Source organism: Cottoperca gobio, chromosome 23 (genome assembly GCF_900634415.1).
Source record: "Cottoperca gobio chromosome 23, fCotGob3.1, whole genome shotgun sequence".
In the NCBI taxonomy this organism is placed as follows: domain Eukaryota; kingdom Metazoa; phylum Chordata; class Actinopteri; order Perciformes; family Bovichtidae; genus Cottoperca; species Cottoperca gobio.
The window spans coordinates 3,293,231-3,317,570 of NC_041377.1; the positions used below are offsets into that span (position 1 = coordinate 3,293,231).

The 24,340-nt window shown below is 43.6% G+C and overlaps 1 protein-coding gene across 1 annotated transcript in view; it reads left to right on the plus strand.

Annotated features, from left to right (window-relative positions):
• Nucleotides 1-15,997, plus strand: part of apaf1 (apoptotic peptidase activating factor 1) — a 30,086-nt gene extending 14,089 nt beyond the window's left edge. Inside the window, 2 exon segments of the mRNA XM_029462053.1 lie at nucleotides 789-935; nucleotides 14,407-15,997. Of these exon segments, the coding sequence (XP_029317913.1) occupies nucleotides 789-935; nucleotides 14,407-14,553 (294 nt within the window). The 3' untranslated portion in view covers nucleotides 14,554-15,997.
• The last annotated feature ends 8,343 nt before the right edge of the window (nucleotides 15,998-24,340 follow it).

Consider the following 24,340-nt stretch of genomic DNA (forward strand, 5'->3'; position numbering starts at 1 on the left):
CGGGATGTGTGCAGGTTGTGTGAGGAAGTTGGGATGAAGAGAGCAGGAAGAGGAGGAGATGTCTGACAGTGGGAGGTGAAGGAGAGGACTCCGGCTGCCAAATTGGATCCCCGAGGCTTTGGAATCTGCAGCGCTTGTGCACAAACGCACAAATGAAAAGTTTGACTGTTTGAGAGGAAGAGAGGAAGACTCGGCGCCGTTCGGCCTGCAGCCAACAAAGGGTTAATGCCCTCTGGTGGCCTCTGAGCTGCGCTGCTCCACTATCCAGGAATGGACGAATCCATCAGATCCAATTACATAAACCGCACCGAAATCTCACCCCTGTTTCTATGGAAACAAATGTGAGTCATTCGACACAAAAGCACGCCAAGTGTTAAATATAGCTGTACGTGTGATGTGTCATTGTCAAACATGGCATGTGAACAGTTGCATAACAGCTGCAATCGACATGATGTGATGCTCTAGTGATCAAAGCATCGTTTCATTACTTATGTAGGGCGTTACGGGTAGATACACACTGTGTCACACGCTGCTAACGCTCTTCATTGTCCATTTTATAGCGTTTTAAGGTTCATCTTGACCTTTTTTTTGTCTCTTGAGACAAAAGTTTGACAAGCAAATACTGTGACCTTCATAACCAGATGATGTTTCTGTAATCATGTGACCTAAGCATGTGATGTCAGAGAGCATCCTTGAACAGAGACGGAGGTTATGATCTCCCCTTATTGTGTTTCTCTGTGCCATTTATTTGATGGGTTGTTTTATAATGTACGGCTTGTCCATCACAGCTCTGGAGCGTCAAGGACGGCTCTTTGCTGAGGATTTGCTCCCGGGATGGTAAGGACGCCATGGACTCGCTCCACGGAGGCTGGGTGACCGACCTGCACTTCTCCCCAGACAACTCTCTTCTGGTCTCGACTGGCGGCTACGTAAAGGTACGCTAACACTTACCATACCTATGGGCTCACTGGGAAGGAGAGGTTGAAATATGACTGTATTGTATCTACTGCTTGTTGGTAATGATTATAAAACAGAGTGGTAACGCAGGAATGCCCTGTGTGCCTCTTCCTGCCTACGCTTAAACCTGAGTATATACTGTACACAAAGTCACCTCTGCAAAGTTCTGCAGCGTAATTCACTCTGCATACCTTTTGTATATCACTATATCCTTGTGCATGTCAGGGATAATTAATATTTAGGATGTGTTTACACGGAAACATGCACCATTGTTACATTAACTAGAGAAGCACAGCAGTGGTGCAGGTTTACATAAAACACTCGATACCTGAGGGAGTGATATCAATGCCTCTTTGTGACGTGACTGGGATAGTGTGTGTCTGCAGCTCTCTCTTATTGCCTTTACTTTTACAGAATAGAGGGTCACAGAGCGGACAGTCTCAGCTGGGCTCTGATTGGCCATTTGCTGTGCAATGATGTAATCCTCAAGGGAGAGCAGTTCTGATCGATGAGACTTTATACCTCAGATTACTCCTGATACTGTGTGTGGGGTGGTGTTGTGTGCGCGAAGATGTGCACGCCCGCCTTTTGTGTGTACCTGCTTGTGTGGGTCGACTGAGATGTTGCTGTTGAAGGCAGTTCGGGCTTTTTTTTATAGACAGATGGCCAAAGACGCACCCTAATCTCGTCCTCAGCAGACTCCTGTTGACGAGATCATAAAGTGTTTACTTAATACTGTCATTTCTCCAGGTACGCATTAAAAAGCGTCGTCCGTGGGCTATTAAAAAGAAAGACGAGGTGCTGGAAAGAACACCAGATGAAGTAGCATGACATCATATGTGCGAAAAAGAAAAGAAAAGAGGTCGTACTTGAATCGATGTGAAGAAAGTGAGCCACGGCCGTAGAGGCGGTCGGGCCCACGTCTGCCTGGCTTCCAGATTTTCGATCGTCTACTAATAGCAATGGGCAAAGTAGTTATCACAATAATTAGTCCTGTCAATCGATACGCATCTACGCTTTCTATCCATAATAATGCAGTAAATATTTCTGCTGAGCTCAAAGATTCCCTGAAGCTTAAAGCTAACGGATCTCTTCCCGCATGGCGCGTTGACTTGATGGATCAGCGTGTGCATGTGAGGAGCAGTGATGGATCATTATGCCAGCCTGTCTTAAAGGGCGATGCCCCCCCCCCCCCTCCGAGTCGAGAGCTTTGATTGATCAATCGCACTGTGTGTCCGCCGGACGGCTATGAGAGGCCTTCCTGTCTGTCATAGTAATTACCATGACGGCGTGTTTACCTCTTATGACACATAATATGGCCCGCAGAGAGGAGAACTTTAAACGCACTAGTTAGCAAGTAAGAATCCTCTCGTGATTCTGCGTTGTAGATTATGACACTGAAAAAGGGAATGGCGTGTCCATAGTAATAAGAAGCGAGAACACCAGTGTGATCAAATCATGGAACGTTGTTCTTACTTCTTTGTCAGGCTTGGCAATCATCTGGACTTTCTCATAAGGGTATTTGGTTTGTATTTATCGTCAGCTGGTGTAAGGGAGAGATTTCATTACGGAGGATTAGATGGATTGTATTAAATGTGCATTTGGATCAGAGATGTAGACTGACTGATTGTGAAGTTTGGCTCTGAACAATGGCTTTGCTGAGCAGTAAAACCTCTTTGTTCTTATAAAGTAGAAGCTAGTGGTTAGAAATACGTTTTCACCATATTATTTAATGGGTTATGTTGAAACTGAAGCATCGAATATACTGTGATGCTTGTCGTACTGATATTCTCTGACTCTAAAACGTTCTGTAAAGCTGAAGGGAACTTTAGTGTCTTTCAGCTCATTTGTTTTTGTTTCGCAGCTAGCAACCTGTTTTATGCTTTCCGTTTATACCATCAGCGTCGTTCTCTGCTTCTAAATTTCCCTGCCCAACTCCAGCAACAAATACAGACAGTTAGCAACTAGCTGGTGAAGATTTCCGAACATTTAGCCGCTGGTGGAGACCAAAATAGAGCTAAAATGAGACGACATTGTATTTACAGTGGTCAGGTGGTGACTCCAAATGAAAGCTAACGTTGCTCTGTGTCTGCTGGATGTGAACAGAACCTGTTATCCATCACAACTTAATTAGGTGACATGTCCGTGTTGTATTCATAGCTTGTTGCGCTGCTCCCAAAACGCACAAAGAAATGAATACAGCTTTAAAATGTTGACGTTTCTTTGTGTCCTATGGTTTAAAAGTTGCTGTGTTAGATGTTGTTTAGGGACGTGAGATGGAGGCCTAACTGTATTAGACAGCACTAATGAACAATCACCTATACTGTAGCTCTTAGCTCCTGTTTTGCATTTACAGAAAGAAAACTAATTAGAATTTGTAGATGGTGGCAAATCTGTTTTAGGGACTATTTGTAAATACCAGCAAAATGGGATTAATTTGGATTATGTGTTAACATAGAAACAAACCCTTGAAGCATTGTTTGTGTAATTACTACAACTGATTGTTTCATTGATTGTAATCTACATAAATACTCACCATTCAGAAGAGAGAAGAGTTCCTCGCAGAAACTCGTGTATGTTAAGTACGCACCGAGCTTTATAACTGCGACAGTTTTCCTGAAGAGAACAGTTTGGGGAAAAACAAATAAGAATAATCAGAAGAGAGAAGAGATCGTGATGTGATTTCAGTGGAGAGTTTCCAACGATCGGATGTTCTCTGATCTTAACATCTGAAGCCGTTCAGCAGAATGACTCAGTGTGCTGCTGCTGAACACGATGATGTTGTTATTGGTCACATAAGAGCAGGAGAAGTGACAGCGGGTGATGTCTCCCACGGTTCTCTCTTAGTTGATGGGTTGATATGATGCAATGTGAGGAGTCCTTATTGTTCGCCTCTTTCTGTTCGTCTCTTCGGCTCCCTGTGTAGATGCCATGTTTTCTTGTTTGTCCCTGTGGTTTGTTTACTCGTCTCTGTCAGTACTCCTGCCTTAATCATCTCGCAAGCTCCTTTTTTGTCTTCCTCGTCTCTGCCTCACTTGCCCCCCCCCCCCCATTCCTCTCTGTATGATCGGGTGAATGGTGTGAGTGTAATTAAAAGCAGCGGGCTATTGTGTGCGGGTATATGTGCTGGTTCAATCCCCTGCTGTGTTCAGGTACCTGTGTAGTAGAGTGCTTCATTTAACATTTCCTTTGCTTCCTATCGCAGACTTTTTACTTCACATAATAAAAAACATAACATTTGAGCTTTTATTGGTGCATTTGGTGGTACAATTGTAAGCGTGTGTGTGTGTGTGTGTGTGTGTGTGTGTGTGTGTGTGTGTGTGTGTGTGTGTGTGTGTGTGTGTGTGTGTGTGTGTGTGTGTGTGTGTGTGTGTGTGTGTGTGTGTGTCAGGGTGTGATGAAGTGGTGTGGTCCAGCCCTCTGAGAGAGGCTGTTACATCCTACACTGACTCCCATCAGTCCTCCTCTCTTCTGCACCGGGTCCTGCCAGGAAAAGTTGTACCTGTCTCACACCTGGCCTTGAGACACACACACACACACACACACACACACGCACACACACACACACACACACACACACTCTCTCCGAACGGCGATGAGACAATCTGTCACAGTGCCATGATCCAATAGGGAGACGGCAGGTGTGAAAAGGCTCATCCTGACCAAACACACACACACACACACACACACACACACCCAGAAGCCCAGAGTAATTCACACCAAGTCGCAATGTTGCAAAAAACAAAACAGTAATACAGATACTGACACAGATCTTTCTAACTGTACCTATTTTACATTATGAACCGTTGCTCTGATTCAAAAGTGTCTCTACTGTGTGAACAGAGACACGTCAGGCTTGTCCTTATTCAGCCTTAATCAATATCTCTGGGTACTCTCGAGCTCGTGCTTAATTTTACAGCATTAAAGCGTGAATGCGGTGTCAAATGTGTGCCGCTGTATTGAGAGCCGGGACAGGTGCGGCCCCGACAAGCTATGATAAGATGATCAACATCGTAGGCTCTACCATCTGCTTTAGGCTAACACAACAAGATGTCTGCCGCCAGCTTTGTGTGGAGATACTTTAAAAGATTGAACTATGACGATGCAAACAGAATATGGAATCCGTCTGAATATGTGTGCAGAGGGCGCTCACACCATACGAAATGTAGCTGGTCGATTTGTGCGTTTCACGACCTCTTCTTCTCTTGTTGCGTTGCCATGTTGATCGGCGAGTAACTGCTGACTCTTCACTGGAACAGGACAGAAGCCACACAACGTGGCTCTTCTCGTTCCCTTGCATGTCACACACTAAACATCTGTAGTACACACACATTTCCAGTATATCCCCGGATGGATTGGAGTGTTTTTAGATGATGGTTCTCCCCTGCCACCAGTGTTGTCAGACATCACTTATCAGCCGAGCCGGCCATGGAGGAGAAAGAGAGAAACACAATTCCACCTTATCTCACCTTCCTCGCTTTCAGTCTCTATTTTCCTGTCTCCGAGTTCCCATCAGACCTGCTCGTTCTGTGTTCTCCCCTGCCGTTATCTCTCTGGTTCACACCTTCATTTGTTTTTTTTTAAGTTGCTGTCATTTTCTTTTGTCTTTCCAATTTTGTAACCTCTTACAGCCCTCCCTCGCCGGAAGCTGACGCTCGGAGTCTTTTGAGATTGTCACACATGTGCAATGGCTTCCTCCGTGGTGATGCTTTTTAAAATGATTCTTACTTTGTACAGTAGCTTAGAGTAAAGCCATTTCAGACCACTGGAGATGTCTTCCACCCATCAGGCCTCAGCCTCTCCTGCGTTCTCAGCCTGAGCCATCCTCGTTAGGATGCGCCTAACGAGGCCTCCAAGGTTAAAGAACCGTTACAGGCAGTCGTCGCTCTCAGCAAGACTCCAAGTGAAGCAGGGGGGGAAGGAGGGCAGGGGGGACGTGATGAAATGAAGGCGCGAAGGTTGCGCTGACCTTCCCTAAAGACACATTTGACGGACGGAGAATCTGTCAAAGATTTAAGAAACGGTTGCGTAGCGGCGAGCAGTGCGGGACTGAGCGAAAAGGACAGAGTGGAAAAGGAAATGCAAGCGCCTCTCTGAGGGATGGATGGGGGATGGAGCAGTCAGGATCCTTGTAGAATGAGAAGCCATAAGTAAATGCGTCTCCATTCTCGCTCACCGGCAAAGACCTCGGCGCTTCTCTCGGGCTAAACTTCAGTCGGTCCAAGTATCCATTCGTCTTTCTCAGGCTGCAGATATATTGCCTCAGAAATAACCTCAAAGCAGCCTATGTGTGCAGAAATATGTTTGTTTTTGTATTGTAGAAACTGTTTGTGATATATGGTCTGAATCAGGCTTCGTAGTTCAGGCTTTAATCAATTGGGTTTTGGCTGCAATTAAAACCGAACCGAGGGAATGAGCTACGAGAGAAGGCCACACGATCACACTCGCACATGCATCATGTTTTATAGTTTCTTCATTGTGTTCTTGCATCGCAGTTCAAAGTTCTTCCCCATGTGTGGAGGCAGGCAATGCACTTTTGAACTCAGTCAATCTTTCACTTCTACTGCTCAAACTATGTGTCAGAGCACTTGAACAACACACGCTCACGTTGGGACCCAAGCGGTTTAAGGGAAACGGCACGGCACAGCTCGCCTGTCACCGTTTTACAGTATGGATTTGAGCACTGTGTATATTTATTTATCCCCCTGTGCCGTCCAGGACACGCCTGCAGGAGAGTTTTGACACGTCTGATGCTGTTATTTCTTATTTGTGTTAAACACAGGATGCTTTATAAATAGTCTTATTGATGCACTTTATTAATAGCTGCGTCAGTTCTTGTGGCTACCAGGGAGAAAGCTTTCTTTCTTTCTTTAAAGTTTAAGCTTCTGCCTTCAAAGAAAACTTCCTGGACACGAGTATTTGCGACTGAATTCCCTCACGCGGTTCATTAACCTTCAATCTGATCTCCCGGCAGCTTTTGCATTTGCGTAGCAACATAAAGATCCCCCTCTTGGGTGATATCGCCGCTGTATGTCGGTTAACGGGCTAGTTGAACCCCTCGGTTTTTTACTTTTGATACTTGCACCCCCGCCTCCTTTCGAAATGGTTCCGTAGATGGAAATAACACATTTTGATTGACTGCTGATTCGGAGGGGACGTGCATGTAAATGAGGCCGTGTAACAGGCCACGGTGTTAGTTCAGGCAGCGTTCGCACTTTTGATTCCATTCAACGCTTTTCATCCGTCATGCTGTTTGAGAAGTAAGCGCCCCGCAGTGCTGCTCCAGCGTAGCAGCAAGACCTGCCTCTAAAAATACCTTCACACGCTCACAGGATGCAAAACAGCTCCTGAAAGTGCATTCATCTTTTTCCCTAAGAATCTTTTTGTTCTATTTCTCCCCCCCCCCCCCCCCCCATCGTTTTTCTCGTTCCAGAGACGCATCGTGACATGCACACGTTTCTTCCTCGTGTGGTCAAAAATGATGCTTTCACAGTCGTTCTCTTCCACGCGAGACAAAAAGCAAGAGTGAAGAAGTGTTGAAAGCGTTGGAAGGAGTGTGGCCTGGTTTCTGTGCTCCTGTTGTCAGGCTGGAGGTACACACACAGGCTGGAGGTACAAACACAGGCTGGAGGTACAAACACAGGCTGGAGGTACACACACAGGCTGGAGGTACAAACACAGGCTGGAGGTACAAACACAGGCTGGAGGTACAAACACAGGCTGGAGGTACAAACACAGGCTGGAGGTACACACACAGGCTGGAGGTACAAACACAGGCTGGAGGTACAAACACAGGCTGGAGGTACAAACACAGGCTGGAGGTACACACACAGGCTGGAGGTACAAACACAGGCTGGAGGTACAAACACAGGCTGGTGAAATATTTATCTGTCTCCAGGAGGCAGTTGTTTCCCCTGCGCTGCTCATTAAGCCGGGGTTAATTGTCTCTCTGGTTGGAGAATAAGGGCCTTTTTGTGTGTGCGAATCACAGCGAGACCAAACGGGGCAGAGTGGAGATCAGTGATGGAGGATGATGTGGAGGGGGCTGATGATGTATGCTTTGTAGAATGTGTAGACACACACACACACTGGCTGACTTTCTCTTACTCTATTTTTGTCTTCTGATCCACAAGCACACGTGGAGACTCCAGAACCCTCAGTGAGAGGATGATGTGGCGTTTTCACACTACGGTCTCACGCTTTGAACAGTCACGTTAGCTGTTTCCAGTCTTCATGCTAAGCAGCTTCATATTTACAGTGACAGACATGACAGTGGTGTCAATCTTCTCGCCTGAGAAGGAGAATAAGTCTGCAGTCTGCATTTTATTACACAGCTCTGTTGAATACTCGGCTCTTTCCATCGTGTCTCATGGTCTTAGAGGACTTCTTTGCATCGGGGGTTTGGGGAAAGTGAGCAAATATCACACGGCTGAACCGGTCTATGTTTCAACATAAACTGCTGGTGTGAAAGAGCTCTTACACACACACACACACACACACACTTTGTTGTTTTCTTTCTGTTTTATATTCCTCTATCTCCTCTTTTGATGTTCTCTCTCTAATGTTTTGTTTTTCATGGATGGATGGGCCTCTCCCTTCCTCTGTGAGCCCTAAGGTGTGCGAGAGAAAGAGTAACAACCGCTCTAATCCAAGGATGTAAAATCTCCGTTTCTCTTGAGTTTTGCTGCTCCCTGCAATCAATATTCATTTCCGTTTCCTTGCTTTCCCCCCCCCCCCTCTCTTCCTCGTCACATCAGTGATGAAAAAGTGTTGCGGGTGGGAGAACGTGCAGGTGTGTGTGTGTGTGTGTGTGTGTGTGTGTGTGAAGGGGAGATGTGTAGAGGATTGTTTGAGCATCAATATTTCAGTAGATAGAACCTTGGATGAATAATTCAACCTAGGTGTCACACTGTTTCCCTCTCCGCAAGACTCTTGGCCTGGTCGCACACACACTCACACACACACACACTCACACACACACACACACACACACACACACACACACACACACACACACACACACACACACACACACACACACACACACACACTACACTAACTCCCTTACTTTTTCTTTCTGAAACGGAGGTGGCCTTACAAAATCGCCTGAATCTGCTCCAGCTGGTACCCCCTCTTTCTTTAATCCCCCCCCCTCCCCTCCCGCCTCGATCCATTCTGTGCCTCCTGCTGGCTGTAGAGTCTTGATGATATTTTGAAAGTGTAGAAACTGTACCCGTTCCCCCCTTGGACTCTGTATCTGAGCTATTTATGTAAGAGGAAGATGAATTACTCCACTCCACCCTCCACCCTTCTGAAAGACGCAGCTGTCTGCCGCTCACACCTAAGCGTTTGTGCGGCCCTCACGCGAACACACACACACACACACACACACACACACACACACACACACACACACACACACACACACACACACACACACACACACACACACACACACACACACACACACACACACACACACACACACAGACAGGTATTTCCGTTATGTAAGCGGTGCTGACTTTCCCTCAGGTAGCCTGAATAAGCAGACCTATTTAGCTTCAGGAGAGCTAACGGCGAGGGCCTGTCGGAGCAGATTTAGTGCGCCGCTGTTAGCTGAAGTGAATCAGGGTTACTCTCACTCCCCAGATGTGATTCTGACCCGTGTGCATGTGAGCGCCAGAGACTTAGAGGAAGCTTATCAGCACATGCAGAATGGTGTGTCTTCATAGATACGGGTTCAGAATCACTGCTTGGTGTCTGCATGACGTATGTGTGTACTCTCCACCACCCCCCCCACTTCTGGTTTTCAAACTCGTCTGGGCGATGTGGTGGAAATCATGATATTAATATTTTTACAACATTGAGTTGCCAGTTTATTAGGCACACATTAATGAACAGACCTGCAATTCATTTGACCTTCATGAAGTTCGTAATGTTTCGAGGGGTTGATGCTCGTTTACATTAAACTCATTTATATAAATGGGGGTGTCACAAACTCCAGCTGCCAAACTAACCTGCTCATCTGAACAATACGTGTCTTAATAAATGAAACAGTTCTGCCATGTTACCGTTCATGTTGATATTTTGGTGTTATCTTTTGTGTCTTTTATCTTGTTTTTGTCTGCTGGCGTTGTATTTAGAGATCCCTTGTTGATTTATTTTTCCTTTTTATTCTCATTTATAAACATTGTTTTACTCTTTTTTTGTAACTATTTTTACTTTTAGTATTATCTTGCTATTGCACTTTGTAAATAAATAAATAAATAATATATATTTTATATATATATATATATATATATATATATATATTTATTTATTTAAAAAATAAATCTATATATTTATAACAAATCTATATATTTATAAAAAAAATATAGATATTTATAAAAAAATATAGATATTTATTAAAAAAAAAATGTATTGTTATTATTAGATTACAGTAGACCAAACTCAAAAGTCAAGGCTGTTATATGGAATAATCTCCATTATATTATAATATTCTGTGATATTTCCTGCATTCGCCTGATGAATTTAAATTCAACTCTACATGCTAATTAAGCGTGTGTAATTCCATTGCTAATGCATCACGTCTTTTCTCAGTATGTTTTCACTCGTCCAGCCTTCTGCATTAGTATTCACGTAGCGTCGCGCCCAACATTGTTGTAAACCCATTTTCCCAACCATCTTTTGAGTTGCTTTCCGCAGCCTCAGCACAGGAGGAAGCGAGGATGATGCGCTGGATGTTTAGAAATATTTCCATCGACCGTGAAGAAAAAAACAATCGCACAAACACACACAGTAAACACGCCCAGGGGCATTGTCCTCTCAACAACAACAACAACAACAACGCAGAAACACACACGTACTATATAGTCATTTCAGCATCCAAGCGCAACACTAGCTCTCCCATAAATCAATGGTCCCACAGTGATGGTGTTGATATCAGCACATCAGCCATCTGCTCTGATGATATGGGCACTCGGTGTCACACACACAAAGCACTGCTGCGTTTTCCCACAAGAGACGACAAAACCTTATGGAAAGAGACTTATCTTGTGTGCCGCTGCTGTTATGATTAATGTGTGTTTCTGTTTACAGCATCTTTACACCTTTTAATCTGAATCCGCCGCTTTCTGTGTTCGTATGCCCCTCTGTCTTTTACCGCCGCGCTTTTATTTATCTGGAATCAGAGAAATCTCACCGCTTCTCCTCATTCCTCTGTCTTCAAATTACTGTCTCCCTCTCATGCATAATGTATAAATAAGCATGGCATCCAGTCTGTAAATGATTCAACATAGTGATTTTCAGGCCTCCCCCCCCCCCCCTGTAGTAAATCAAACATAATTCTCACACTTTCTGTCCACACATTTCTCCTCCATCCCACCATCGAGCCAGCTGAAGCTTTTAAACATTAACTCTGCACCAGCTCTCTTCTCCATGCGTTGAATCCCTCTCTGCTAATCCTTGTTTTTACAGCCAGTTGGAGATATGGAGTGTTTTTCACCCTTTTTTATTTTCCCTTTCGTCACAGGGTTTCATCATTCGTCTGTTGCTTTTGTTTGTCGTGGGATTGAGTGTTGTTGTTCTTCCACTCTTCTTGTTCTCTCCCTCGTCTCAGTCGGTCTGTTCGGCTGTTTATTCCTGTATTTATACATACCCGCGCATCTCAGTGAGCCCGTCAGTGTTTCGGGCAGCTGGCAGCCATCTTTCCCTTCCATTCAGACGCAATTACACTTTAACCAAGTGTCTCATTCCCTCCTCTGATACCTGCTCTGTTTCTACCCTCTCTATCGATGTCACCTTTACCTCGCCCGTCTTTTCTTCATCGTTCTATTTAATGTTGCAGCCTGTGTTCTCAACTACACTTTGTCTTTTCTTTAAGGCCAACACAACCACACATGGTGACATTCAGTGTTCACTGAAAGCTGCTCATTATATATTTATGTGTAATTAATGAGTGTTTAATCTAGTATTACATTGATAACGCTTTATTTCAGCTCAGCAGGTGATAGATCAGAAGCACGCTGCACTGTCGGGGACACAAGAAAACCTCTTGGGTTTTTAGAAAAGTAGGGACAAGCAGCCCGATCAGGTGTCTGGATATACTGCATGTATGTATGTCAGCTTGCAGAGATGCTGAAACCCGTTTTTACAGAAGTGATCACTTTTGTTTTGCATCTGTTTCTCATTCTTTCATGCTGTCCAATAATCTTTACAGAATTATGTTGAACAGCAAACAAAACGATGATTAACCCTAATAACGTTAAGCCATCATGTTTTTATTTATGAACCACGTAGATTAATGAGTTTGACTAAAGGTCACATTTAGCCTCAAGAGCAGCGGCAAATTACACAGCATTCCTCTGATGTTAAATCAAACATCGCACGGATCGAGCGTGGCACTGTAAAATACATTAGTTACATTCCATTTAAAACTTTCCAATTCCTAGCACGCCGTCTGATTCTCGGGTGATTCTAGGTGAAGTCGTGCACGAGGAGAGGAACCATGAGTACTCAGTGCACAGTGAATAATTAATACCTGTGGGTCAGACTGTCTGTCTCTTACAGATATCTATGGCCTCTTTGAAACCAATGTTTACAGGTTTAAAGCGATCTGACCTGTTTAAAGATGTCAAACCAGGAAATAGCTTCTCTCCGACTCAGCTCATGGCCTATTTTTATATTCAGTCAGACTCGAGCTTTTCTTTGTTCCACGTGAAGCTGCTCCAGCACCTGATCAAACCTTCTCATGTTACAAATGTTTCATACTAGTGAACCTGGACGTTCTGGCAGTCACCTGAGGTGAGGGAGAACATCGACGCAAGCTTGACGTTGATTAGCAGGAGTGAGCGGGGAAGAAGCAAATGGAGTGACAATAATGAAAGAGTTATTTTTAGAAAGGGAAAGTAAAGAAACAAGCTAATGGGTCTGTTAACGACTTAACTATTCAACCACGGATTAGCTGTCAATATGTAGGGAAACTAATCTGCCTCGTGAATGGACTCGTTTTTAAAAGATAAAGAGTCTTATTGCAGCGATCCATCAATCCCTTTGCCCCTGTACACTCTCCAAAATAACTGGAGTCCAAAGTCTTCCAGGTCAACACTTTGTAATCCTATCATTCATGTCATGTTTCTGTCTACTTTTTTGTTATTTACCAAGTTCCAAGATGCGTGTGTGTGTGTGTGTGTGTGTGTGTGTGTGTGTGTGTGTGCACGTATGCATATGTGTGTTCGTATGGGTTCCTGTGGAGGAAGTCCAATCAGCAGAAGTATGGCCAACCGCCTGCAGCAACAGAAATTTACTGAGCCATTTTTCAGTGTACACACACACACACACACACACACACACACACACACACACACACACACACAGAAATCTAGGTGGGAAATTATGAAAGAAAAAGACTTAAAAAGGCTTATTTCGATGCCATATCAGGAATATGCAAATGAGCTCCATTTAATGTTGTTGACGTTTTTGCGTGATTAATGGGCTGTTTGTGTGTGTGTGTGTGTGTGTGTGTGTGTGTTTGGGGATTGTTCTGTAAGCTAGACATCTGTTGCCGCCACCTCTTGTGTCTGTCCGCCTGTCTGTCGAGAGACTGCAGAGTTGGCCTGGTTTCTTTCACACACACACTCTCACACACACACACACACACACACACACACACACACACACACACACACACACACACACACCACTAAAGCTTGAGAACAAAAACATACGACGCCACTATAAACTTCAACCTATCGATTTAATGCTTTTACTCGGATGGAAAGTTTTGATGTGTATTTATCATGTTTATTGTCAATTGTACACACACACACACACACACACACACACGCCGGACTATAAATGATCGACTTGATGTGCCTTTGATGATTCATCCCAGTGAGATGGAGCTTCAATGGAAAATGTCAACTTTAAATCGAGATTAAACAGAATCACTCAGGGAAGCTGGTGGGGGTTATGTGTGTGTGTGTATCTGTGCTTTTGAAAGAGCCTGAGGGTGTGTGTGTGTGTGTGTGTGTGTGTGTGTGTGTGTGTGTGTGTGTGTGTGTGTGTGTGTGTGTGTGTGTGTGTGTGTGAGAGAGTGTGAGTTTGGTAATATAATACTATTAACTTTATCACGGTCTCTTTGGCAGCAAACATAAAGCTCTCAGTCAGTCTCTCTCTTCCGGTCTTTGTCTCAAAGTTCTGATTCAGATGAATCCTAGTGCAGACCACACCATGTTTGAGATTATTCACCTGTTCTGAGACCAGTCAACGGCAGATACATTTGTTTGCGTCCGGGATGGTCAGAGCAGATTGACTGTGTGCTAGCTAGCGACAAAATGGGTGCTAATTCAATGGAAATTCAACCAAGATGTTGCAGCATGGCTGAACCCGTGCTCTGCAACAGAGTCTGAAGCGATTTCAATAGTCTGTCTCTCTCTCTCTGTTGTCCAGTGGTGGGATGTGGAGAAAGGTGAAGCCCTGCAGACCTTCTTTCCGAGGGGAACGGCGTTGAAGAGGATCCACGTCTCCTCCGACTTCTCCACCTTCGTCACCATCGACAGCATCGGCATCCTCTACATCCTGCAGAGGGTGGCGTGACGTTGTGAGCACTACTCCAAACGAGCAAAAACCATAGAGGAAGAAAAACCTCCACAATCTAACCAAACTCTTCATTTGTCTTGCAAAACCTACAGTGTGACTGAACACATTAGTAGACATGTTTTGTTGCATTAAGGATGCTTGCAGGGGGCTAAACTGAGAGCGGTGGCATCATAGAACCACACGCTTCTCAGATACTACGTTTACATTTCCACTGCACTCTTTCTTCAGCATTGCAATGGAGCGTTTCACTTTCACTTTACCCTGTTTACACCATCATCTGTTGGGAGTGTAGATGCAGCATGAAAGCTCAAAGAGTCTTAAGATTCCTGCTCTATGTAAATACAATAGAGCAGAATCTCTTATAAAAAGAAAACAAGGAAAGGTGCATTAAAAGCTACATGCAGCGTTCGTGACAATCAGGGTTCTCAAAGCAGATCTTTTCAATCCGTAATATCTAATAACAATAAAGAGGTTAATATCTACAGATATGTGATCCTTCCATCAAATGTGAATAATAAATGTTGGATCCATTAGAGCTGAACATAATTGCATGTGATGTGAAAGATGCTTTGCTTCGATGCATGTGATCGTCGCTATCATGCACGCTAGGAATTATTAAGTGCATTTGACTCGCTGGGATGTTTTTGAACTTTCATTTTCCATGTTTGCGCTTGAGGGTTTGTGCGTCTGGTCGCTACTAGGAACATTTGTGGGCCTTTTATTTACTCTGTAGCCTTAGTCTGAATGTGGACGCTGTAGGTGCTGGAGTACCTATGCACTGTATTGTTTGCGTACCTTCTCAATCCACCAGCATCGAAAGAGCTTCTGGCGCACTTTGATAAGCATTACAAATGTTTGAATGATCTGGCATTTTAAATGAAATCCTAAGTCTTTTGAAAGCCTGTGAATCTATTTGTTTTTTACTTGTGATTTATAATCAAAATTCCACTTGCTGATGTTAAAAGGCACTTCTTGTGCTTATTTTGTACCAATTCTTTTCAACCCTATATACCACTTTTTTCACACAATTCACTCCAATTACTGAGCCTTTAACTGTTCTGAGCATTTTGAAGCAGGAGTTTATCTTTCATGAAGCTTTTACTTTGTTCAGGCACATAAACATTGATTTGACAATACAGATGAGTGCTAATTGATTGTAGTAGATATCCTGATCCAGTAGGATTAATAAGCACTTAAACACAATACATTTATAAAAAATAAGAATGTGGGTTAGGACATTTCTGAACATTCACGTTGTGCTCTTTGGTGCTTTAAAGTCGGCATAAACTCAATCAGCATTTCCTTCCAGTGAGGAGGCCTCTAACAAAACTTCTGAAATATTGATGTCTGCTCAGGATTTATTAATACCGTTATGTACTGTGTGGTGCAATGTGAGTGTAATTTATAAAAGATTAAACTACACGCTCTGATGATGAAGACATTATGTGTCTGTCTTGATTTTGTGACATGTCAAACCCGCCCTGCTACTTCCTGCACAAAGTGAAAGACTGTTAAACTGTCCAGAATCAGATTAACACGTATTTTTTCCAAATAAATACTTTGTTTTAACGTCATGTTATTGTGCTATTCTGTTGATCTCTCCCGGCCACACGGGGTCGCTGCTGTACACACGTGGCGTAATGATCATAACGCGACTTCCGGTTCCATTCTGATGGCGGCTTCGGAGAAGGAAACGGTATGGGAGGTCAAACAATTCTAGAAATACTAGATGTAAAACACGAAACTATAGCAATAATACCGAAAAAGAAGCATTATGTGCTTCTGCACAGAGAAAGGCCAGAACCAGCACCTGGTTTAAGGTAAGACAGTTTGTTTCGCTTGTTTAAAGCTAATTGGGAAGCTAATGCTAGCCTGCGGGTGCCAGTTACTGCAAGTGGCAGACAGATGTGAATGCTAAAAAGGTGTTTGTTATTATTTATATTATCTGTTTATATGACTTATTTACTTACTTTAGTTTGCATTACATCAGGTTTTGAGATTGAAATGTTCCTAAATAAATCCTATATTTGGCAGACATGTGCTTATAAAGTTTGCTGTTATACTGTGCAGCAATCTAATTGTATGTGTGATGTGTGTCTGCACCAGACATCTGATATGTGGGGTTATTATTGACAAATTGCATGAGTTGGCTCATGCATTGGCTGGCAGTATTGTTGGTTAGGTCTCCCGTATTGTTAGTCTATGTAGCTACAGTTCTTGTGAAAGCAAGTAGGTCTACCTCTTAATAAATATATAAGTGTTATAAATCCAGAGGAGCTGTGACCTTTGGTGTGTTTTCTGAAATATGTCTGGGAAAACCATGTAATTTTCCCTATTACATATCTTTATTCACCTTCTCCCAGCGACTTAATGAATAGATGTTATAGTGGTACACACATTTATCCTCCAAATAACCAGCAGTCAAAATATCCTGGAGCTGGTGGCACTAGTGATGACATTTAAATGGTCGTTGAATATATAACTTCCCTCTTGAACTTAAACACAAACAGGTGCAGCTTCTCTTCCACATACTGACATCACACTACTGATTTACACACAGGCTGGAGGACAGTCTGGACTGCGGTCCATGATGACATGAGGTGCTCACATTTACTGAGGCAATGTAGCTGATGTATGTTTTCAACACCTCCCTGTCACCACATCCATCAGTTGACTTTGAGTAAACTTGTGTCGCTGGGTGAAGGCAGGTATCCAATTCTCAGCTGAGTGATGTGTTACAGCAGTGATTGATAAAGCTCTAGTGCGATTCTTCAGTGCCTAATTAATTAGATTTCTTTGTGATGACAGATGTGTGTGCAGGGCTAACATGGAAGGTGAGCGTGACCGTCAGTCGTTTCCTCTTCCTACTGGAGGAAGAAATGCTAGAATAGTATAGTATGGAGGCTTATTGCAGGAGTGTCACAATGTCAGAACATGCTTTTAGCCTCAAATATGGAGTTTTAAACAGAATCACTTTGGACTTCAGAAACTGGGATGGACATTTTCACTATTTATATATATTATAATACTTACTCACAGGTAGACGTATAGCAAATAAGTCGGCTAACTTCAGCAAGCTTTAGTGTGAAAATGACAAATCAAACCTCGCCCTCGCATAAGATACGACAATGTGAGAAACGAGCAGTACAATAAAGTATGTCATGATCTCACCACCTGTTTTTCATCTTGAGGACCAGCTCTGAATACTTGTGGTAAATCTGTCCTTTTTTATATAGATTTAGAATAACGACGAGCTCCGGCACACAACGAGAGGCCTTGTCACCTGTCCAAAACAGGACGACGCTACCTACTTATCCTCTGACGGTAAACTTGAAACCATTTTTCTCAGGGTCTAAAGACATTCTGGGCGCTGCAGAGCATCATGGCTGCCAGTCAGATTCGGGAACTAGTCCAATCACGGTGCAAGACTTGGAGAAGCCATATGACATGATAATGCACTGTTGCCAGCTGTCGGTTAGACTTCAGTGCTTCCTATTTATATACTGTCATTTCTCGGGTGATGTAAAGGCGACCTGTTTTTCCTGCTGCACAAGCCGATATAGTCTCAGTGACGTCTAGATATTTCCAGGATTTGAAAGCGGTTTTAAAAGGGGGGGGGGGGGGGAAGAAAACGTTTTGCCAAATTGAGTTGGTGTCTTTCATATGTGGTGCACTGGATGAAGGCTGCGTGAAACACAAATGATTCAGAGGAGGTTTCAGTCATGTTCCAGCTACGATTACTCACATTTGCATAAGAGCACAGGAAGCTTAGCTGTCTGATTTTAGCATGCAGTTAGCCACGGGCCTGTGTGAGGAAAGAATGAGCATCTTGCTGATCTCATCTTTTTCATGGTTACACTTCTTCGCTAAGACAATCACATGTGTGATGCCTTTGCCTCACAAGTGTAAATTAAACCTATCTCTCAGCCGTCAGAGGGGCAGGATTAGTTTCAGGTATCTGGTTTAAAACTGCAAGTTCACCTGTCTTTGAATGCTTTCTAAAAATCCTTCCTCCTCCTCTGAGTGCATATTTGTGTAACAACATCTCTCATGTGGCTTTTCCACAATGGAAAAATGGGGAAATATTGAATTCCATGACTTGTTTCGTCTTCTTTGCGTGCTTCTCCACACACCCTGCAGTCTCCACGGGATTGGTGTGAACTTTTTAAAGTCTGGTTGAGGTGTGCGCTAACCTCATTAATTCGCTCCAGTTTAATTAATCTTTGTCTGCTGCTGAAGTAATTACAGCTCTCTGGCTGTCTGCGTGTCTACACACTACTGACACCGCCTTCCCCTCTCGGTTGCAGCTGGGCCAGGATTTCCCTCCCGCAGTCTCTGATATCTGTCATACTGTACGCACTAATTCACTGTGGCATGACCGGGAGTAAAAGGGAGTGGAGGCTTTGTCCTTTGAACTCCTGAATATTGTCTGCCTTATTAAATAAATATACTCGTGAGTGGCAGCAAAATGTTTCATTCTCCAACGAGTGTTTCGCTGTGTTCTTTGTTTTTGTTTTAGAATTACTTGGATTTCGTCCTCTAAACGGAGGCAAGGACGTTGAGACCCTGTTGATTCGATCATGTGTGATTCTTTTAATGATAAAAGCAAAAACAGAAAACAAAGTCATGGTAAAAGAGTATTTGAATATTCAGATTGCACCTTGGATAACAGCATGTGCTTTAAAAAGTCATTTCAAATGTTCAGAGGCCGAATAGACTAATTAGCCTGATTTAACAGCAGTATCGGTTCAGGTGTGTAGGCCAATGCGAGGCTGATATTTAAACCTTTCTAGTTTCCCAGTGAGAAGTTTGCACGTGGACTCCCTGGAGATTTAAAAAGGTTCTGCGTTTCGAAAGAACCAAGCTCCCCTCCGGCTTTCCGTCTGCTGTCTAAGACTTTCATTTTGTTTTCTTTTTCTCTGCTCTCCCTCGTTCCTCTCATTAATTTTTCACTTTCGCTATTTTTCAAGCTTGTGGCTCTGCAACACACAATTTTGCATGCAGATTGTTGGGTAGCCGGCCAAAAATACAGACAGGCACACTTTTCCTTTTAAAGTGAGGGACGGTGAGCTTGAATATAATCACACATGTTCGCAGTCAGGAGAGAGAGAGGTGTGAGTTGTCAGTTTGTGCTCGGGGAGTAGGAGTAAAGTGTGGCAGCGATTAAATCGATGATTGTGGTGTAATATAGGGCTACAAATAACAATTATTTTAGAAGTTAATTAGTTTGTTGGTTGTTTTTTAATTATTACACTAGTTTTACAAAACTTTGTCATCGTCCAAAAATCCCATGAAAAGACCAAAAACCACAATTTGTTGGTCCGTCTTTGAACACTTCCAACAATTAAGTGTGTGTGTGTGTGTGTGTGTACCTGGTAGCAGGCCTGGTGATTCCTGCCAACAACAGCAGCTACACTGATTACAGGGCTCAGTGTTGTCCATCTGCTCTCTTCCACCCCTTGAGTATTGGGTCGCCACATTCTCATTCCCCTGTGTCTTTTGACCCTGTTTTGCTGTTACATAGTCAGTGTGTGTGTGTGTGTGTGTGTTTTCTCCTGACCTTGGCCAAACATTGGTTGCATTTCCTGTCAGCTGTTGCTCAGCTGCGCACCACCTTTATTGCGTCCCCTTGCGGAGCCAGAGGGCTGAGAGCCAAAAGTCGTTCCATGTTGGGCCGCTTCCCATTTCTCCTTAGCTGCTTCACCTTCCCTCACCCATCTGCCCAGATGGTTTAGGCTGATTCTGGGAATTCAGCCATGGTTACGTCACACAGAGCAGGATGGAGAAATGTCAAAACCTGTAGACTGTAGTTATTGCTGTGTAAAGTAGTCATGATGCAAGATAGAGGAATTGAAATGGAATGGGGCCCAGGAAGAGCAGATGCTGTGATCACCTGTGTCTCACCTCGTCCTCACCTAGCCAGACAAGCAGCAGCCCCTCACTGACACACCACAGGAAGAAGAGGCGGGGGGGCTTACCTCTTCTTCATCTCTCCAGCTGTAAGGCAACAATGAATGAAAGAGAGTCTACAGAAAAGTACAGCCAAATCAAAATGACTGCCGAAAAGTCACATTGACCCCGAGACAATTTAAAGTTCTGCCATTGTGTAATATTCAAGATTGTTTATTAGTGTAAACCCCATTTTTAAACTGTATCTTTTTTCAGTTTTGTTTTCCGTAGTTTGTTGTAAATGTGTTGGTGAAGGCAGTTAGTAGATATTATGCAGTCCAAAAAGGTCCATTGTCTTGCTCGAGGGCACTTCAACCAGCCTGTTGACGATGTGTTTGCATATACTGTCTGTTAACAGGGAACACTTGTGCTTACAAAACACTTTCTCGAAACCACTTGGCCACCCTGCAATCTCACATTATACAACGTGCTTGTGAGGCAGACAATCAAACTGTCTTGCTTGACAACTCATTTGTTCGCATTGTATCGCTGCTGCCTCTTCAATCACACAGTCTCCGTCACTCATCCAAGTATTTCAGCTCAGATGTGTTCAAGAATTATGAGGCTGAACTCATCCAAACCTTCACAGCAGCAGTTTTTAGGATGAAGCAAGGTGCTGCTCCCAACAGATAAACCCCAAATACATGCACGCAGACATAATCTACTCTATATGCTTTAATCTGGGTTTGTACCCGTGAACAAGATTTGTGACAGGAGGGAGAGTGCAGGCCACCTAAAGTTCAGCTGCAGTTTTAAAAGCCTCTTAAGCCTGAGTGGAGTGACTGTCCTATCTTACCAGTATTACGGCTGGATATGCATACTGTACTGATCAGATTATAAAGGCCCAAGATGCAACTCCTAATGTTTTACAGCAGACAGGCCTGTGTCTTTTTAGGAAGAGCTGAACAAAACTGCACTTAAATATCAAATCTGAGCTCTTTAACTTCTCCATTATATAGTTATTACACAAAGAGCCTGCAAAAAAACATCGTACATCTAAAAGCAGATGATCTTTAAGTCTCCAAAGGCCGCAGCTATTATCAGAAGAATATCAAAGGATGGCGGGTCACATTAGGTCATTTAAAAGACACAAGAAATATGAGCAGTGTTGTTCCAAAATGTTATTTATGCATAAAGAAAAATCAACAACTGATCCTTCAGTGCATGTTTCCCAATTATTCCTACATACCTCAGGTTTTTAAAGAACAATTTCTTATATAACACAGATTCAGCTACCTATTCAAATAATATTGCACATAGATAGTAGGTACCAAAAAGTAATTTTCCCAATCAATTCATCTGCCAATGTATTCTCGATCGATTGTTTGATTTATAAAATGTGAACAAGAAAAAGTAAAAATGTACCAACACCCTGTCCTAATGTCTTCAAACGTCTTGCTTGGTCCAGCCAACAGTCTAAACAGACGATCCATGTGGTGAGGACGCTCAATACCTCCTCACCCTGGTTCACACCCACCCTCCATCTCCCTGGCCCTCCTGACCCTCCCTCCCCACTGCTGCCTTTGCCAGTTCAACTTTGTTACACCTCCTGAAATCCTCCATCTGATCAGCTCCTCTAAACCCACAACCTGCTCCCTTGATCCCCCACTCCCTTACTGAAGTCCTGCCTCTATGTCCTCTGCCCCTACCTCACTCACCTCTTCAACTCCTCGCTGTCTCAGGGAACCGTCCCCACCACCTTCAAAACTGCAGTTGTCACCCCAATCCTCAAAAAAACCTGGTCTTCTCTTGGTCCCCTCCTCCTCATCATCTACATCCTCCCCCTTGGTCAGATACTCCGCCATTTCAACCTGGACTTTCACTGCTACGCTGATGATACCCAGATATACTTCAGCACCAAATCCCCCCCCCCCTCTCCCACATCCACTCCTGCCTATCTGCAATAAAACCGAACTCCTCCTCAATGGCTCCAAATCCACCCTCAGCAAAATCACCAACCTGTCACTCAACAATTGATGCCACCACTGTTTCCCCCTCCACTCAGGCACGCAACCTTGGCGTGATCCTTGACCCCCATCCTCTCCCTTGAGCCTCATATCCACCAAATCGTCAAAGCCTCCTTCTACTACCTCCGCAATAATCGCCAGGATCCGACCCTCTCTCACCCGCCCTGCAGTTGAAAGACTCATCCATGCCTTCATCTCCTCCCGCCTTGATTATTGTAACTCACTTCTCTACAACATCAGGTCAACCTCCTGTTTGGGGACAGAGCCTTCTCTGTGGCAGCCCCCAGGCTCTGGTACTCCCTCCCCATAGATCTCCGCAATACAGATTCCCTCACACTGTTCCAGTCCCGCCTTAAAACCCATCTCTTCTCCTCTTTCCCCTCTCCCTAAAATTACTCTAAGATCGATTTTCAAAATACTTTGTCGAGTAATTGATTGACTGATTCTGCTCTACGGAGCATATTCATGTCTTTCAACGTAGCCTTGTATATTTTACATTTTATGTAGATAAACATCTTGTACTGTGTGACACACGGGCTGCTGTAACTGACTGGCACCGATGAGTCAGCGATGTAATCACAAGTAACAACCACTGTGTTGTGATGCATACTCATGCACCTACTATTATAAATAATACAATAATAATAAAACTATTGATTTTCAGCACATTTGACAAAAGAGAATTTAAAAACAATCGGCAAAAAATTATCATTTTGATTAAAATCAGAAGCTGTATGATCAACGAATATGTAAACAAGATTATGAATGTGACCAGCTTCCCCAGTTCTTGGTACTGGACCAGTTTCAATTATTTTTGGTTGGTAACAATAAAAGTAAACTACATTTCTCTCAACAAATAGGATAACCAAAATTCAGAAATTAAAACCGTTATTCAGAAAATAATTACACTAGAGGGGAATGATAATCATCATAAAGTAAGTTAAGGTTGTCCTTAAGGTTGTCTCTGCTACCTTTTTGAGTTTAACCCAGCAACAAATTGAGTCATTTTTAACATGGGTTTGTAAGGAAGCCATTGTTGCTTTTACTTGTGACAGCTCTCTCGCACCATTTAGCATTAAACATAGGTTGTCTTAAACAATTAGTGCTGCCGCCGCTGAGCTCACTTGAAGTCAGACAGACGTGGAGCCGAGTGACTGGAACAGGCTGATGAGCTGTGTGGCCTTGTAGTCTGCATAGCCTCAGGAAGTGTGTGTGTGTGTGTGTGTGTGTGTGCATTCGTGCAATTTATCTGCTTATCTTTTGAAAACATTCATTTATGGCGGTGCTAAAAATGGCAACAATGCTCACAGCAACTAGACCTCCTCTTCGTGCAGGTTTTGACTCGGACGATTGAGATGGGATGAAAGTCAGAGACGGTTTTTCACTCTTGTCATGAGATGTAACCATTCATCACGACAGACAGACGGAGCTCCTCTCCGCCTATTCAAGCAAAGTCGCCCAAGAAGGATGCTCGGTGAATAGATAGATAGATTGTCCTGCAATCGAGCAGATCAGTGAATGCATCCATAGTATGTTTAATGATTTTACGGTCTCACGGACCACCTGAACCCAAATATCCAAAAACAATAGGCCTGCTTACCACTCCAATATATTTGTTGTAAACGTGTGATCAGCTGATCTTTCACATTTTCAGCCATGACTGTTATTCGCCGCTGGACAGATCATTGGAGAGGGGGGACCCTGTTAATTTCGGCGCTCGCTTTCTCCCCAAACAATTAATTAGTCATGATCTTGGCAGCTGGTTTGACTCAATTCTCACCTATCGAATGAGGTTTACCTGTTAGATGAGAAGGGATACCCTGTATGATGCCTCTGTAGCCTTCGCAGTTTCCCCCGGTGAAAGAAAC